This window comes from Pseudorca crassidens, chromosome 9, assembly GCF_039906515.1.
Source record: "Pseudorca crassidens isolate mPseCra1 chromosome 9, mPseCra1.hap1, whole genome shotgun sequence".
Classification (NCBI taxonomy): domain Eukaryota; kingdom Metazoa; phylum Chordata; class Mammalia; order Artiodactyla; family Delphinidae; genus Pseudorca; species Pseudorca crassidens.
Window position 1 is genome coordinate 31,329,206 of NC_090304.1, and position 19,152 is coordinate 31,348,357.

Sequence of the window (19,152 nt, forward strand, 5' to 3'; positions counted from 1 at the left end):
AGCTCTGTGAAGATCACAGGCAGAAACTTTTACAGGCAGCGGGGAGGGCAAATACCAAAGCCCCAAGGAGATAATCTGTATGGAATAGTTCAGGATCCGAGAGAAGAGTTGAAGCATAAGGAACGGGGAGGACAGCAGATGGGGAGGAGCCTAAAGAGGCAAGCAGGCATCAGATCAGGAAGAACCTTTATGAAAGAATAAAGAGCTGGCATTTCATATTAAATAGGAAGCTTTGAAGCAAGGAGGTTTGATAATGTCATACAACTGAAGACTCAGTCTTTGTGGAGGGAAGTGGCTATCACTAAAGCAAGAGTGGTGAAAGTGGGTGACTATACAGGAGGCTTTTGCCTTAATCCAGGGTAGACATGATAGTGACTTGGAGAATGGGGGCAAGAGCGTTGAGAGCAATGGACTAAAACATTAAGACAGTATCACGTTTTTAAATTCCACATGGCAGTGATATCATATGGTATTTGTCTTTCTCTGTCTCACTTACTTCACTTAGTATGATACAAATTCCCTTGATCAGAAGTGGGGTTGGCTACCTTTCCATACTTTCACTGGCCGTTTGTAGTTCTTTTTCTGTAAACTGCCAATTCATATTCCCTGCTATTTTTTTCTTTTAAGTTTTCTTCCTTATGTATATAAGAAAATAGCTTATTGACATATGTCTCATTTTTCTCATCTGTCCTATGTATATTTGCTTTATTAATAGTATTTTTGAGTATGTTGAGCTTCTATTTCATATTAATCAATCCTTTTACATTATGGTTTCTGGGTTTATATCATTCTTATGAAGGCTTCTCCATTCCATGTTTATAAATAATCATTCAGATATCAGTTGCCCATTATTTTTTAGTAAAAAGCCACATTTTCACCACTGACTTGAAATGCTACCTTTATCACATCCTACTTTCTTTTATATATTTGGAACTTTTCCTGGATTTTCTTTTATATTCCTTTGATCTATTTGTGTACAGTTATGACAATACTAATAATTTTAGTGACTAAGCTTTAAAGTTTGATTTAAAATATGTTAGGTTAGTATTTATTCATTATATTTCTTTTACAGAATTTCCCTTGATATCAGATTTTTCCTAATTATTTTCAGTTAATTCTATAGAACTTGGGTGTACTCAAATCACAATACCTGCCAATACTTTTGAGTTTTCTTCTTTTCTAATAGTTACACTTCTATGTTCACTCTTATGTAATTATGCTTTGAGAACAATGATAAAAAAAATTGAGGGATTACAGAAATCCTTGTTTTGTTATGCACTTTATCTTTTTATTTTATTTTTTAATAAATTTATTTATTTATTTATTTTTGGCTGTGTTGGGTCTTCGTTGCTGCGTGCGGGCTTTCTCTAGTTGCGGTGAGCAGGGGCTACTCTTCCTTGCGGTGCGTGGCCTTCTCACTGCAGTGGCTTCTCTTGTTGGGGGACATGGCTCTAGGCTCACGAGCTTCAGTAATTGTGGAAGGTGGGCTCAGTAGTTGTGGCTCGCAGGCTCTAGAGCACAGGCTAAGTAGTTGTGGTGCACAGGCTTCGTTGCTCCGCGTCATGTGGGATCTTCACAGACCAGGGCTCGAACCCATGTCCCCTGCATTGGCAGGCAGGATCCTTAACCACTGCACCACCAGGGAAGTGCCTGTTATGCACTTTAAAGGGAATTGTTCTTGGATTTTACCATTAAATATGATTTCAGGTTTTGGTTTAAACTATATTATTTATTTACATTTTAAAATATTTATATAAAACTAATAAAATCATAAAAAAGAACAAAAATGCATATATTTATTCTAATTTAAGAAATATTTTTATCAGGGAGAAATATTGAATTTTGGTAAACTATTGGCATTTTTGAAATGAGTATTTTTTGCTTTTTTAGCTTTTGGCATATTAATATTAACATGTTGACATTTCAAAAATAGCGACATCTCTTAATTCATATAATGACTTTAAATTGCTTATGGTATAATTTTAATTTAGTGTTCTGTTGAATTATTTTTACTAATACTCTTTGTAGGATTTTGCATCAGTAATATAAAATCATATTGTCCTGTGGTGTTGGTATTAGTATCTCAAGGAAACTAGGGACAGAAACAATGAACACCAGAGGATCAAACACAAGTAGGGTGACACGCTAGCTTTCATTTTGTCCCTCCCTACAGAGCTTTATTTATTTTTCTTAAAGCTGACTCCAGAATGGAGAAATATACCTGTCAACAGATTAATTCCTCCATAAGAGAATGGTTGATTCTTTTGATCTCAAGTTCTAAAATTCCAAGAAAGAGACACTGGACAGTACATATTATAGAGAGATTACTATTACTATAACATTAAGGAGGGTATTGGGTTAGGGAAAGGGAAAGACGAGAGTGGGGGGTGGAGTAAAGAGATGGTGGTTGAGAGATAGGAAAAAAAAAACGATTTTCACCATCTTGTAACAGTTTTAGAATCTGAGAAATTGACATATGGATAATACGTCTGACCTCAAAAGCAACCCAGCAAAGGTTCTACAAATCTGCTCCCTCTGGGCCAAAATCAGCTTTTTGTTCCCTCCCTCCCAATGGATTCAAGGGTTAACTCTAATGTTCGAAACTTTCAAGGGATGGATTTTGAGCCATATACGTTGGGAGCATGGAAGTTTATTTTATTTGATCATCTCCTTTCCTTATTTGACTTGCATGGATCTACAGATAGAAGAGGAGTCTTATAGGGAACATCTATTCTACTAGCTAAAATATTCCTGGTCTAGATGAGGAATTTAATAAGCTTTCATGCTATTCTGCAAAGAAAACTCGAACTTCTTGGGTTTTCTGTCCACTAAGCGAATTTTAGGGCTATAAGACTGAACTCTGGAAAGTCAGAGAGAGAATATCAGAGCTTTTATGTGCTTTTGGTCTTTGCCTGCTTCCTAGTCTTATCTTTGCCCCTTTCTCCCTTATTAATTGCATGCTAGTCACACTGGGGCTTCCTGTTGTTGAATGAAACAAGTTTTCCATCTGTAGGCATTTACTTGTAATTTTCCCTTTGTTCTAAAACATCTTTTTCTGAATTTGCATGGGTCCTTTCAGTGCCTATCTTAACCATCACTTCCTTTGGGAAGAATATCCTAACTTCATATCGGTTTAGGCCTCTGAAAGACATGATTTCATAGCTCTGTTATTTTTCTTCATAACAATTGTAGTCAATTGTATAATTCGTTGTTAAATGTCTATGTCGCCAAGTAGAGTGTAAACTCTATGTCTTTCTGGTTCACCATTGTATGCCTAGTACTCAGAATGAACAGATGCATAAATGGTATGAATGAATGAGTGAATGAATGAATGAATGGCATATTGTACTGATTCCTGGATTAGGATAGTCAGTACTTTCTGCCTCAAGTTTAACCTTCACACACACACACACACACACACACACACACACACACACACACACACACACACAATCTCTCTGCTACTGCATGCTAACTCATTTAATGTCTTGTTAGGGGAATCAGTGAGAGCTCCAGCATGGAAGCCTAGCTTCTTCACTGGAGTTAGAGGAAGACATCAAAGAGCATTAAGCACAGAAGCAGCTTTGAAGAGTGAGTAGACAGGTCATGTAGTTCCCCTGAAGTTCCAGAATAAGGACATATGTCTGTCTCTGTTTTTTTCTAGAGCCCTGCCTTGTCTATTTGCCCTGGACACCAGGGCAGACCGGTCAGCTTTATTTACCTTGGACTATGTTCTCATTTTTCTCTACCTGTAGCACCGTGGCTGCCAGCATCAATGCCTTAGCAACAGTGACGTTTGAGGATTTTGTCAAGAGCTGTTTTCCCCATCTCTCCGACAAGCTGAGCACCTGGATCAGTAAAGGCTTATGTAGGTACAGCCGGTGGATCTTCTATTCCATATCATGAAATGAACGTGTGGTACGTGTCAAATCCTGCACACACTATTCAGGGCACTCTGACAGGCACAAGTGCATGTGAAGATACACGAGGAATCTCACATGTCAATTCTTACACTTCTGGAGATACCAAGAGGGTACTAGGAAAGAATGACCAGTTAGCTTAGCTTTTACCAACCTTACATTCAACATTCTTCTGTGTTCATCCTACACCCTAGATTCATCACATCAACACCTCTTGATTATGCTATGTATTGATCCTGTTTAGTCTCTCCACAGAGGAAGATGCTCTGCTCACTATCGCCAGTCAGCTTGTCTAATAAAGCCAAATTCTTTTCTAAAGAGTCCTTTATTACCAAATATTCTTCATTGGTTTTTAATAGTTTTAGTAGTAATAATATGCAATATAAAATTATTTTATCTATAAGGATATGTTTAATATTATATACTTATTTTCATTAAATTAAATTATTTATCAATTGCAGAACTAATACCATCTTGTTTTATACTATAGCTTTGCAGTGTTTTATTTAAAATATCTGGTAGAGCAGCTCTTGTCAATTTTTAGGAAGAAATTTAAATGTTGTGACTGTTTTTTTTCTTTTTTTGCAAAAACAAATTTTGGGCTGTTCATGTTTGTTTATTCTTTCAGATTAAGTTTAAAATAATTCACTGCATGTTATCTAGTTGCACACACACCCCCCCATCTCAACAGAACTGCACTAAACTGAAAAACGTATTTGGAAATAATTAACATCTTTATAAGTTTTCCATCTAGCAATAGCATTTTGCATTTAACACCATATTTTCTCTCTTAGGTATTAATTATCCTCATGTCTTCATTCTTCTGCTTCTCCCCCTCCTCCCTCTTCTTCTCCTCCTCCTTCTACTTCTTTCATCGATATTATGAATGGAATGTTTTCCCCATAATATCTTCTAAACTGTTTACTATCAACGTGGAAATGCTATAGCTTTTTGTTTTTGTTTGTTTGTTTTGTAAAGCACATATCTGGCCATTGGCACAACTCTGGTTGATTCTTAAAATTTTAATTGATTTTCTAATAAGTGTGGTTATTGCCTACAAATATTGATAGTTTTATCGTACCCTTATTCTTAAATACTCCCCTAATTTGGGGTTTGTGTTCTCCATATTCTTCATTATTTCTCTTATTTTCATAGCTTTGTCCTTTTCCTCTGCATGCTTGAAGGGCTCAGGTTTTTTTCTCAATGTTACTTTAAGTTCTCCACAAAGTAATTTTCTTGATAATAATGATTTGAATTCTGCTGTTGTGTTTTGTTCCTCACATTTTACTATAAAAATTCAATCATACAGAAAGGTTTAAAGACATTTACCATGATCTCCTGTATATATGCCACCAAGATTCTCCATTAATGTTTTATTAAACTTGCTTTTTCACATATCTATCTAGCTCTATATCCATCCATTAATGCATCATATATTTGATACACTTAAAAATAAATTGCAGACATCAGTACACTTTCCCCTAATTATTTTAGCATATTATTAACTAGAATTCAATAATTGGTTAAAGTTTTTTAAATGTAAAATCTACCCACAATGAATTGGACAAATGTTAACTATACATTTGCTGAGTTTTGAAAAATGTGTACACCTGTGTAACTCAATCACTAAAGATATAAATCATTACTATGACCCTGGAAAGTTCTCTTGGTTATTCTGGTAATTCCTACTCCCAATTCCCTCTAGGGGCAGCTACTATTCTGGTATTTTTCATCATAGATCAGTTTTACCTCTTCTAGAATTTCGTATAACTTGAATCACACAGTACCACTCTTTTTTGTAAGGACTCCTTTCACTCAGCATAATATTGTTGAGATACACCCATGGTTTTTTTTGTATCAGTAGTTTATCCCTTTTTATGGCCGAGTAGTATGGCATTGTATGGATTTACCTTTTTTTTTTAACTTCTACTTCTATTGATGGACCTAGGTTGTTTCAGTTTGAGTTTTTTATGAATAAAGCTGCTATGAATATTCTTGCACAGGTCTTTTTTGTGAACATGTTTTCATTTCTCTTTGGTAAATACCTAGGTGAGGAAGTGCTTGGTCAACTATTATAATTTTTAATTTCCTTATAGTTCTTCCTTATCACACCTGGATTCATCTTCATCTAAACTTATGGGTGTTGCACCCTACTTTGTTGTGTTTTCATATCATTTGCTTTCTCTTGAACTGCACTTGTTGCGTCATTGAATCTATGTGTTTTGCATCATATTGAAATTGCCAGTTTCTAAATACTTTTTTTTCTGGCTCTTAAGTATTTCCAGAAAACATATTCTGTATTTGAGTTTTCAGGTTAATTATTCATTTCCTTGTTTAGTAATATTTTGGCATGGATCCCATATTTCTTTTTTTCTTTTTCCTTATGCTTGAACAAGGAGAGATTGGTGCTGACCGAATGTTTGTTAACTGGGTAGTTGAATTGCCTTAATTTTTTCACTATCTTGCATAATGAGTTACAGCTAATAGCAGGTGGATTGGCATCACTCCTGGTGCAATTCCCAATTTCTAGCAGACATTCATGAATATGCTGGGTAGAAATTCCTCTTCTGCCCATGGTTTATTGTCTGATCCTCTGAGCTGATGTAGCACTTGGAAAATCCATAGTATTTGCTGCAACGGTGGTGCTTTCGCTACCCCCCCACACACATTTACTGCTTTATCTGTGGATCCGTACACTCCAGGTCTGCATGGAACCCCACCAATTTCCCCTAGACTCGCTGCCTTGCAGGTTGCTATTGATTGCAATCTGGTGGAAGTGTAAAGATATGGGGGAGAGGGGAACTGAATCAATTCTCTAGTCAGCACAAAAATGTAGAACCTTGAATTGAGGGGTGGTTGCCTAGAATCCCATTCGAAACATATAACCGTTGGCCCAGCAAGAGGGTAATCGGTAGCAGAGAAAAGACATTTTTGTTATTTTCTTCAGGCAGGTGGAGTTCTGCTTATTCATGAAGTGAAAGAGAACGAGGGCAAACATTGTTTCTAATCTATCATCTTTAAATATAATGGGAACAATTTTAGAATTCTGAAAGGTGTTTATTGATCAAACTTGGATTTTAGTGTTGTGTGAGTTTCCTTATTTTTCTGTGTTTTACTGAGAAGTTGGAAAATATAGCATTAAAATTCGCTATCCTGATTTCATCTTAAAAGTGAATTCCTGATAATAAATTTTAGAGATATCATGTACTAAGTCTGAAATGATGATGATGATGATAATAATAATGATAATAATAATAATGGCAAGCACATAGTACTTGCTATGCAACAGGCACTGTTGGATAAATTAATTTATTTATGTGTAGTCCCTTCCTAAAATGTGAGATCTCTGGGGCAGTGGCATTTATAGCACTGGCATTTAGTTAAGTGCTTGACATATGGTCAGTACTCAATAAAATTGCATTAATGGTGACATTGGGAACTCAGCCAAATATTTAGCTGAGAGAGAATTTCAAACAGAATGAGAAAAATCATTTTCTCTATTTCTGTCACTGTGTGTCTGTCTAAATCCCTCTCCAGCACCTTGTCCCTCTCATTTAGTCTATGGATTGTAATGTGAATTGAATGACTTTTAAGATAGTTTTTAAACAAAGATGTAGAAAAACAATTATTTTTTAAAAGATGGTTTGAAAGAAGACATCACCTTTAAAAGATTACTAAGATGGATATGTTGATTCATCCAGCGAGATCCTATGATGCTGGAGGCACCCTGTGCAAGATGCTGCAGAGCGCGGTACCCTGATGGCCCTTATGGTGCTCCAACATAGCCATGTAAATAAAGAAATCATTACACAGTATACTGAGGGCCATAATGAAGGTATGAATAAAGCATGAAAAGACCAGAAAAATTTTCCAGATTTTCAAAATCTGTGAGGTAAACTGTATAACTATTTAGCCATTTTAATGATGAAAACTATCCATATCCCAGAGAGGTTAGTAACGTCTTCAGCTGATTATTGGTGAGTGGTCGAAAGGGATTTAATTCTCACGAATTTAATCTGGATTAGCCTAGTAGACCAGTGACCTTTCTGCATTTTCATGTTGCTTCCACAGGACAGTTTTCTTCTTCTTCTTTTTTTTTTTTTTTTAAAGATTTTTTGGATGTGGACCATTTTTAAAGTCTTTCTTGAATTTGTTACAACATTGCTTCTGTTTTATATTTTGGTTTTTTGGCCACGAGACATGTGGGATCTTACCTCCCTGACCAGGGATCAAACCTGCACACCCCTTGCATTGGAAGGTGAAGTCTCAACCACTGGACCACCAGAGAAGTCACCAGGACAGCATTTTTCTTAAATCTTGTAGAGAAGACTCCTCAAGGCTGGATTCCAGCTCATTCTGCCTGACCTAGGAAAACATGTCTTTGGGAGAAAGTCTCTTAAATGGCCCTCTTGGGGCTTGTGATGGCTAAGCGGGGTGGACAGTCCTTCCTGAGACCCCTTCTGATAGGGTTTACATGAGAGACGGCCCCGGGCAGGAGTTCAGTGGATCCCTCAAAGCCAGCTTGGATGATAGTCATGAAGTTTCTTTCCTCCAGGTCTCTTGTTTGGCATAATATGTACCTCCATGGCTGTGGCTGCATCCCTCCTGGGGAGCGTTGTACAGGTAATGAAAGAGGAAAAAGACACATTTGATTTCGTAGCAACTTTTTACCCACCTTCTTTTCTAATACTTTTCCTATTCCTCCAAATCCCAAATGCTCATACTCTCCGATACCAGGTCCAAGTTACACATGCATGTAAAATTTCAACCAAAATTTCTTTCAAGAGGGGAAACTTTTAAAATCTAGTAATGAGACTCAGTGACAAGGTACACTGTAATAAAATTAGAAAACCTTTTGAAATCCAGATCTGAGAATGTATGATCCTGAAATAAAAGTAGGAATGATAATCTTAGCAGGAAAAACAATAATTACAATTGACATTTATAGAATGCTTATGTTCAAGCTAACTGTTAGTGCTACCAACTACCAGTTGGTTACTAACTACCAGTTAGTGCTACCAACTAAGCAGGGTAATTGTGGGGATGAAATGAGGTCATTTATTTAGAGTGCCAGGGTATTTCATCTTTATTATCTGACACATAAGACACATAGGGGTGCCTGACAAATAGGAAATATGTATAAAGTCTTTAGAGCATCCTTATCACAGCCACTTTATCTAAGAGACCTGCAGTTGTATTGATAGAACTAGACAGGGCTGCATTGCAGAGTAGCTTTGTGTGTGTGTGTGTGTGTGTGTGTGTGTGTGTGTGCGCGTGCACACGCACATATGTGTGTACATGCTCCCTTGCAGGCATGTCAGTGCCTGTGTATATTCAAGACTTCTGCAAGGCCATGGCCCAAGGCTATTATAGGCTGATAGAAAACTAGCTTAATTAAAGCCCCTAACCAGTTCACCGGCTTCAATAACTTAGAGGTTAAGAGATATGGAAATGCATTTGCCAAACTCTCTCTATATCCAAAGGAGACAGAGCCATAAAAATTTGTTATAGGATATGGAATGTCCAATGTCCTCCCCATCATGTCCCAACTTAATGCTTCAACATCCTTGAGGTATTCTGCTGGGATAGCAGGAGTGGGGTAACAGACAATTATTATTATTAAAATTATAAAATTATTCAAACTAAATTAGAACAGCTGGATCAACTACCTGAGATATTCAACATAAGTTATAGATGTATTTATTAGGTACATTATTTAAAAAGCTTTTGATAAGATAGAAAATATAAACAAATCAATAAGTTCCAGCTTGAGGGAAAACTTATTCTACCAAATCCAAATTGCCTGTGTGTGTTTACACACACGTGCACACCCTCACACACGTATGTTTGTAGGCGTTTTTGGTGTTTTACATACACAGTGCTTATTAATGAGCCCAGAATGGAGAAATGATTTCCAGGAAGCACATGATTCATGAGTGGCACAGTCAGGACTAAGACTGTATTTCATCTCCGGTCCAAGAAAGGGGGTGGTCCTAGGTGGGCCACAGATTCAGGGGAGTGTAGTGTTGATCTGATCTGCTTTGATCCACAGGCTGCCCTCAGCATCCACGGCATGTGTGGGGGACCGATGCTGGGCTTGTTCTCTCTGGGAATCCTGTTCCCTTTTGTGAACTGGAAGGTAAGTCTCCCACGCCCCTCTTCACACTTCCCAGCTGAGACTGGGCCTCAGACATTTTCTCCCTCCTCTCAGTCCTCCTTGGAAACGCTATTTGTCTTTGCCAGAAAAAAATGGGGGCTTCTTTCTACAGCAGAACTAAATAGAACCCCAGCCTTCCAATCTCTGACTTCAGTGAAGCTGTATTAGGAGCAGAAAGCCAAGAAAGTAGTGGTCATGAAATACCATATGTCATGGCATCAAACCTGATTCTGTAGGGTTTAAATCGTCTTCTCTAAATTAAGAGCCCACAAAATGAAATTTAAAGTAGATATTGAGATCAGACATAGTTTAGTTAAAACATGATTTTGAAAACTTTAAAAATGTAAATTTCTTTTCTATATTTAGTTACCCAAAATTATAAGTAATTTAATTAATTAACTAATTTAAGAAAGGGAGGGGAGACCAGCCTGGTATATTCTGACAGCTGAATCTTCTTGGTGTTCTTGGCTGACAAGCTAGTGGTTTGCCTTTAAGTAAACATTGGTTGGATGACTGTGTAGTAAACATAAATCAAAAGGAACACTTATTTGGAAAAATAGTACTATAGTAATATTTTTAAATATTTAAAATATAATTTTTTCAATCTAGCAAAGTTGCCATTTGTCATTTATTGCATTCATTCATCCACTTACATGCAAATCTTTTTAGAAAGTTTTTAGACTCTAGGAAACCTGACTGTATACATATTTTTATTTAGTTAGTTAGTTTTTCTTTTTTTGCGGTACGCGGGCCTCTCACTGCTGTGGCCTCTCCCGTTGCGGAGCACAGGCTCCGGACGCGCAGGCCCAGCGGCCATGGCTCACGGGCCCAGCCGCTCCGCGGCATGTGGGATCCTCCCAAACTGGGGCACGAACCCATGTCCCCTGCATCAGCAGGAGGACTCTCAACCACTGTGCCACCAGGGAAGCCCAGTTTTTCATATTTTTAAATTTCATATTTTCCCACCAGGGAAGCCCAGTTTTTCATATTTTTAAATATACTATAGGAGTCTTGATAAAGCCCAAGCCACATGGTATACCTAATTAGGTCTCCGTGGCTACCTGACCCTTATTGACCTCTATTCTAGATAAATCTTGTGTAGATAGGTAAAGAGAGTGGATAGATGTGAAACATTTGGGAATTTGTGGTGCTTCCTTGCAGTCTTATTAGGAGACACTTTGTTTTAATCAACTTTTCTGAGATTGAGGTTGACAGGGATAGTTTAATTCTTGCGGAGATAATATGAGGAAAGGTAATTTCCTAGCTACAAAAAAAACCTAATAACTAGCAACATAACAACTTAGTTCATTCTAAACATTAATTTATCTATGTTAGCGAGTTATGGTCCTGCTATTTAATCCAGGAAACCACCTTGTTCTAGATAGAGGAAAGTAAATAATACCAATTGGGGTCACCTCTCCCCTTGTCGTTAGCCATGGCTGATGGTACTAATCAATCATGGCTCTCTTTCCACAGAGTGTGGATGCAACCTCAGAATCCTTCTCAGCACGTCTCTCCAGGCAGCTACTATAAATCAGTGAGGGCTGACTCTCCTACTGAAGTCCATTTACCCTTTACTGGTAGGCCAGGGGCCAGCATACTATATCCCTCAAGCTAAATCTAGCTGATCTCCAGTTTTTGGGTGACCTGCAAACTAAAAATGGTTTAGACATTTTTAAATAGTTGTCAAAAATCAAAAGCAAAATAATACTTCATGACACATATATATTTTGTGAAATTCACCTTTCAGTGACCACACGTAGTGTTACTGGAACACAGCCACTCTCCTAGGTATATATACTGTCTATGGCTGTTTCTGTGCTGTGATGGCAGAATTGGGTAGTTGTGACAGACACTGAATGGCCCACAAAACCTAAAATACTCCTTAGCTGGCTGTTAAGAAGTTTGCAGACCACTGGTCTAGACCAAGGGCCCAGGTATTCGAATCATACACATTGCTTTAGTTTCCCCCAAACTAAAACGAACAGAACATTCTGGTGCTGTAACTGAGGAGTCTTTTTTTCTGAATAAATAGAGAAACCAACAAGTTGTTTCCTGTCACAGAGAAGGCTCGGCTATCTGGCAGAGACCAGCAACATCCAGTGGTCGTGATCCCTGCTCGATTGTTCTGCTTCCTTTACAGGAGAAATGACTCATTGACTTTTAACTTTTTATCAGAAGTATGACCCTTAAATGACAGGACTAGTAAATATACTTGCTAGTAGTTAGACTCAAACTAAAAACTCCAAACTTGGGAGTCAGAGGACTTGAGCAGAATTACTTGGGAAGAGCTATGAGGGTAAAAGTTTCTATATAGTAGTAGCTTATAATGGCTGTCAGTGAAAAATGACCCCAGTAACTCTATTATCTGAGGTTTTCCTGCATTTCTGAAACTCTTCTACTGGAAACTGAGGTTCAGCAGATGTTGAAGTGATGAGGAAGAAGCCAAAAAGGAGAAAAAAAATTCCTGCTAGAAATTTTACATATAATGCCCACAGTAAAACCCTCCAATGTCTTCATTTAAAGAACCATTTATTCCTATGTGAAGCTACATTGTGGGGGGTTGAAGGCAGGCAGTGTAAGTGGGCTGTTTCTAGTACATGTGGCCAAGATCTGGGGTAGAAAACCAGAATCCCTGAGATACAAGACTCATCATCTCATTATTCTTTCAATGGCTTTGTCAAATCTCTCATTACTTTTTTTTTTTTTTCTTCATCAAGGGTGCCCTAGGAGGCCTTCTGACTGGGATCATCTTGTCATTTTGGGTGGCCATTGGGGCCTTAATTTACCCTGCACCAACCTCCAAGACATGGCCTTTGCCTTTATCAACTGACCAGTGTGTCCCATCAAATGTGACAGAATCAGTGCCTCCACTGCTGTCCAGCAGGTATGCTGACCTTCAGGATAGCATCAGGTCCCAGAGAGAGGGTCACCAGGTTAGAGAAAAGTGCATTCTTCTGTGCTAAGTCTGAGGAGACCATCTTGCTCCCCTATGAGAATCGCTCTGGGTAGTACCCATCATTGAAGAGTGTCTGGGGGTTCCAGCTTTCTGTAAATATCCATCCCTCTGCATCCTGATGCCCAAGAGTGAACTTGGCAAGAGGGCTAATTGGAGGTCTGAGTTCTCAGGTCCACTATGTTGTTTCTTCCTTACTGCCTGTGCTTATTCTATCCTCTTTTCTTGGAATGCTAAATCCTAGCCCTAACTGCCATCTTTGATTGATTAAAACTAACCATTTTAAAAAAATAAGTTGAGGCATCATCTCACATATCAGCCTGGGTTTGACACTCTTTCTGAATATTCTCCAAATCCTTTGTTTCTCTTCCACCACGGCGTTTTAGCCTATTTTATGATTGTCAGCTCCTACATGTAGACTTTGTGGCTTACTCATCTTTAATCTCCAGTGTCTGTCACAATTTCTGGCACTAAATCTGGGTCTTGTAAATGTCTGAAGAATAAATAGTGCAGAAGAAATGGAAGGCACGGTCCTCATTGCAATTATGGTTCAGTAGCAAGACTTGTAATTTACAAATGGATTGGGTTGAGTGGAATATAAAGTACAACTAGTCTACAGTCGGTTTTTTTAAAAAAATAATCAAGTGACAAAAAGTTAAGCTTTGAGGGTTTTGAGAGATGCCAGTCCCTAAAATGAACCCTCGGCTGTCCTGTAAGTCACTGTGAATCCTGACTTCACACACACGGAACTGATGATGTGCCATTGTTCTCTGCAGACCTGCCATTGCTGAGACCTGGTATGCGCTCTCCTACCTATACTACAGTGCAGTAGGCTGCCTGGGATGCATGGCTGCTGGAGTAATCATCAGCTTTGCGACAGGTCGGTTACATGCCTTCCTCTTCTGGGGACCAAGAAAGACGTGGGCTGGTCTCACCCACTTCTGGACTAGGCAGCTGTCTTATGGGTCTGAATTTGGGTCCACCACAAAAAGTCCATTTTCCCAAAGAGATATTATCTACTTTCTCCAAACTGACATGTAAAAGCATCCCCCTGATTGTTGTACACACGATTACTAATATGTATAGTGTATTCTTAAATATTCCCCATATATTATTAAAAAAGATCTTTAGACACATGGCCCTCAGGGGCCTGAGTAGGACGAATCCTTTGCAATATATCAGTAAGAAGATTAAATATTAAGAGTGGTTCTTTTCCCCTTCATTGCAGTTTTCTCCTTATAAATGCCTTACTATCTCATGGGTTAGCCTTTACTAACCTACTAGATAAGCAGAGGAGAGTCTTACTGTTGCTTTTGCATATGGTGTCCTTCGGAGGCCAGTCCTCTAGGCCCAGGAGTTCTGCAGTGAGCAGCTTCACTCTACGCCATTTCTGGTACCAGTGTTGACTTCCCCCCTGTACCTTGAGCCATAGTCCCTCTGATGGTTCAGTGTCCTTTTTATGCCAAAGCTCATGAAGGATTGGTGGGGGAGGATAGTGTGGAATAGGCCCACTGTAATCTACTCTGCCTCTTTGGAGTATGCAGTTTAGCTGAATCAAATATTAAGATATTCTAGTTTTCCACTACCATTATATAGTCACAGGCTATACGGGAAGTCAAGATTCCTACTTAACACAAAATCTGAATGGCAATATTCCTGGTGACTTAGAAACACTGTGTGCAAGCTCCAATGCCTTATTGCTCTGGGCAAGAGATCACCAGCTCTTCATTTAAATTTAAGCCAATCTTGGCTATGATAAGGAATAGAACATAAATTTTGTAACCCCAGCTGTTCATGAACTCCCCAAATATTTTTCTTTATGGAAAATGGGCTCAAATGAAAGGTGGTCTATTTATGGTGCTTAGATTTTTTCCTCAGTGCCCTAACAACCATGGAGGCTTCCTTGATCCTAGTAGGATACACCTAGACTTATCAGTTGAGTGGTCAGTCACCTTTAGAAGACAGCTAGAGTTTTAGCTGCCTGGTTCCAAAGCAGGTATTGTGGGCATCATAAATTCGAGGTATTTTCCAGATGCTTGTTGGAATTGACATGTTCTTGTGTTGATGCAGCAGCCATTATGTTGTATTTAGATGGAAACTTCTTTGCCATCTTGAGCACAAACAACTGTCCTTGTATCAACCCTTGGGTTTTATTTTTCTACAAATATCCAAAATCTTAGGGAAATGTCCTTAACACCAAAAGGAAGCACTTTATCAGAGGGTAGTTATGGCACTCGACCAAATCTTTGAAAATAGTTTTGATCCTTGCCTCCTGGTACCTATCTTCCAAATGAGGCCCTAGTGCTATCTGAACACCTTCAGGTCTGGTCACAAAGGGGCTTTCATAAACCTTCTATAACACCCAGTGAATCTTTAAAAATGTCTTAAAATGTTAACTGTTTGCAGGACAGGGTCAGTGGGGAAGCCAGAGGCCTTTTGTGGGCCTGCTCATCGTGTGTCGTATATTGTCTTGTTCTTGCTATTTGTCTTGCTTGGTCTTAATAGGTGCTCATTTCAATTCTGCTTCTTCTAGATGATCTAGCACTTCGAATATATGCTATTTATGTTACTCATAAAATAGAATTATGTCTATTTTGATTAGTATCTCCAGATGGTTTATATCATTAATGATTCTCTGCATCAGCTATTAAAAGGTGATCTTGGCCCAAGATATACTTTAAAGTTTTTGTTATTACTGGTAAAATTCTACTGGGCAGTTAAGAGTTGTTTTCCTTTATCTCGTTAACCTCGTGAAATGAAAATACCATTTCCTAAGTCAAGAACAAATATCTTCATCAGTTTATTAGGTGGCCAGAACCTCCCACTCTTGAGGGCACTGTGTGGGTTTATTCTAGTCTGGTTTCCACTGCACAGCAGTTTGTACTCGTGTGAACCTTCCCAATTTGTTTCTTCATGTATCATGTAGCTACAGGTCTCAGATATAAAACCTTTAGTTATCAATTCATTAAGTTTATCTCTTAGGTCGGGGATCAGTAAACTAAGAATACATTTGGTCCATTACCTCTCTTTATAAATAAAGTTTTATAGAAACACAGTCATGCCCATTCATATACTATTGTCTCTGGCTGATTTCACTCTACAAAGGTAGAGTTGAGTAATTGCAACAAAGACCCTCTGGCCATATGTTTACCGTACACATATATATGATTCCTGACAATTTAGAATGTAATCTATAACATTTCTCTGACAAGATCAAAGATCCAACACAGAGGTTAGTAAACTTTTTACGTTAAAGGCTAGACAGTAAATATTTTAGGCTCTGATGGCCGGAGACTCTGGTTCCACAACAGGGTTGAAGGAATAGGACATTGAACAGGTATGTTTTAATGATAAGGAAGGAGATGTCAGGGAAGTCCAGAGTAGCTGGAGGAAACATGAAGGTATTCCTTGTTCAGGATGCTGGCATGAAAGGAAGAAAAAACAGTAAAAATAATCTTCCTAATTTCACTAATACTGATTCTGATGACCTCTAATAGATCTGATTTGGTGGAAAACTGAGAGCTTTCCTAAAGGAAGAAATTATATAATTCCTGTAATCTCCTCTGCTGGCCTACAAAGGGTACTAGGAGGGTTTTCCACAATAAATATTTAAAAATAAATATGTTGTTTCTATTTGTTTAAGGCCGTGAGTTTGCCTGACCTGACAGTTTGTGGATGTTTAAAAGCAAACTCTCACTTTTTTGAGCAGTTACCAATTTCTGTATTTTAACCAATCAGGCCTCTTTTCACTCTTCTCCTAAGAAGTGACCTGCTTCTCAAGTGGACAATGCTTAAATCATCAAAGAAACTCCTGGAAGCGTGCAACAACTTACCCATTTTTCCTTTTGTTAATAGGTCACCAAAAGGGCAAGGATATTCAACCGCTGCTAATTAGACCGGTTTGCAATTTATTTTGCTTTTGGTCCAAGAAATACAAAACACTGTGCTGGTGTGGTGTTCAGCATGACAGTGGAACAGAGCAGGTGAGCTGATGTTTGAGCTTCTGAATAATGTGAATTGGCTCAAAAGGATTCCCTTTCTGCCCATTTAAACCATCTACAAGGCTGGGTGCAAGGAGGGAAGGCAGTGGATATGAGAACCTGAAAGAATCTGGGTTTCCACTTCAGTTACCTCAGCTAACTAGTTTTTAAGCACGTAAATTATGTTGATAGGTAAATGTGCCTTTGGGCTGAATTGTCGTTGCAACTGATCAAGTTCCAAAATTCCCTTTAATCCCTGTGAGGGTAAATTCTAGGAAAATTTTTAAAAATTAATAATAGAAAAGGAAGAAAAGAGGGGGCACATCTAGTATAATGGTGAAAAGCATGGGCTTTAGAGTCAGCCCTGGGTTTAATCCTGGTTCCATGTCTAACTTTCCTTGGGTGAGTTATTTAACCTCTTGGAACTTCAGCTTTTATCTGTGAACTGGGGGAAACCATGCACCGTGATCTACACATGAACATCTCCAGTGTGCCATGAGGTGTAAATATAAAGTAAGATTTATTGGTGGAACTTCTTAGGTAGAGAAGTGACAGGATCTACATAACCTCCCAGCTCTCCCCTTGTCCCGCTGAGAATTGTGTTTAGGCCACACAGGGCTAGGGACATTGTTCCAGTGCTATTAAGGTCTAGAGACACTGTCTGAGTACGATTAAGGTCATATCAGCCCAAGACCACCAGGAACAGCCTGTGGTCAGACCAAATTGGACTTATTGACTTGATACATACAGCAAGGGGACAGGGCTACCCCAGGGGAACCAGGGAGTGCCACTCTCAACAAGAGGGTAAAGGTTCAGGCTCCCACTGAAAGATTCTGAGAAGGGTCTAAGTAAGAGAAGTGGGAATGAAGATAAAGCCACCTGGGGCAGCACTGCTCAAAGAGCAGCAATCACTCAATGAATTACTATGGCAACCGGTAATTCCAAGACCTTGGAAGAAGCACTGTTTCCTGTTGGGGTTGCAACGGGTCTTATCTGTGTCTGTCCTCTCAGCCTGATTACAGGCAGGCTTTTTTTTTTTCTTTTTTAGTGAGGGCTTATTATTGTTCTTTCAGACCCAGATATTTTACTCTTTCAGTACTTTAGGAGAGAGACTCTTCGCCCTTATCACAGCTCCTAAGATGTCATTTGTTTTCCTTCCTCAAAACACCATAATAACATGTATGTGAAGTAAAGCTGAGTTTCATAGTTTTGCCACGAGGACAGCATCACCTTGACAAGGGCTCAGAATGGGAAAGCAATCTATTTGCTGAGAGGACAGCCAGCAAAGCAGTGTATTGTTTGGATAAATGGATTTTGAGGAAGTTCGAGAAAGAAAGAATCATGTTATTTACTGCTTTATAGACTTACCTTCCCAGGCCTGAGTTTCCTGGAATAAATGAGAAATCCTGTCGATGCAGGTGGCTTCTGTTCTCAAGGCTGAGTCGAGAGTGGGAGGGGGCACTTAGTGTGTCACCACTGGGCTCCTTTGCCAAAGGCTAACCCTGAGCAGCCTCCTGGGAAGTTTGCATACAGGGACCCCTGTTGTAACCAGAGGCCTTGCTGTTCACAGGAAGGGGCGGGCCCTTCTGAGACACAGGTTTGTCTCTCCTCAGGAGGTAATACTACTACCTCACGGGACTGTTGCACTAGATATATAAACTTCTTCACACCACACATCGATGTATTGTGAATGCTCACTAAATTGTTCTTTCTGTTTTATGATCATTAGAAGTAGTACCTACATGGATTGAGGCATCAAAATGATCAGTTAGGAAGTGCCTTGGGTCAGTTATTTGTACTTATTTTCATATCTATCTATCATTTCATATTTATCTATCATTTATTTATTTCATATTTATCATTTAGTTATTTTCATATTTATCTATCATTTTTTTCCAAAGGGAGAGGCCTAAGCAAGATTCCCTCACTTTGATTTGGAATACATTAAGACTATCCCACTGATATGTGTCTTTCCATTTTCCTCAGGAAAACCTTGAGAATGGCAGTACCTGGAAACAAGGGGCTGACTCTGTCTTACGAAACGGCCTCAGGCGAGAAAGCCTGGTCCATGTTCCAGGCTATGATCCCAAGGACAAAAACTGTGACAACATGGCTTTAGAGAAGATTACCCATTTCTAA

The 19,152-nt window shown here is 38.8% G+C and overlaps 1 protein-coding gene across 1 annotated transcript in view; it reads left to right on the forward strand.

Annotated features, from left to right (window-relative positions):
* SLC5A12 (solute carrier family 5 member 12) overlaps positions 1–19,152 on the forward strand; it is a 41,885-nt gene extending 22,733 nt beyond the window's left edge. Inside the window, exons 9-15 of the mRNA XM_067751774.1 lie at positions 3,756–3,868; positions 8,476–8,543; positions 9,973–10,059; positions 12,798–12,964; positions 13,810–13,913; positions 16,889–17,016; positions 19,000–19,152. Coding sequence (XP_067607875.1) covers positions 3,756–3,868; positions 8,476–8,543; positions 9,973–10,059; positions 12,798–12,964; positions 13,810–13,913; positions 16,889–17,016; positions 19,000–19,152 — 820 coding nt within the window. The remainder of the gene's footprint in view (positions 1–3,755; positions 3,869–8,475; positions 8,544–9,972; positions 10,060–12,797; positions 12,965–13,809; positions 13,914–16,888; positions 17,017–18,999) is intronic.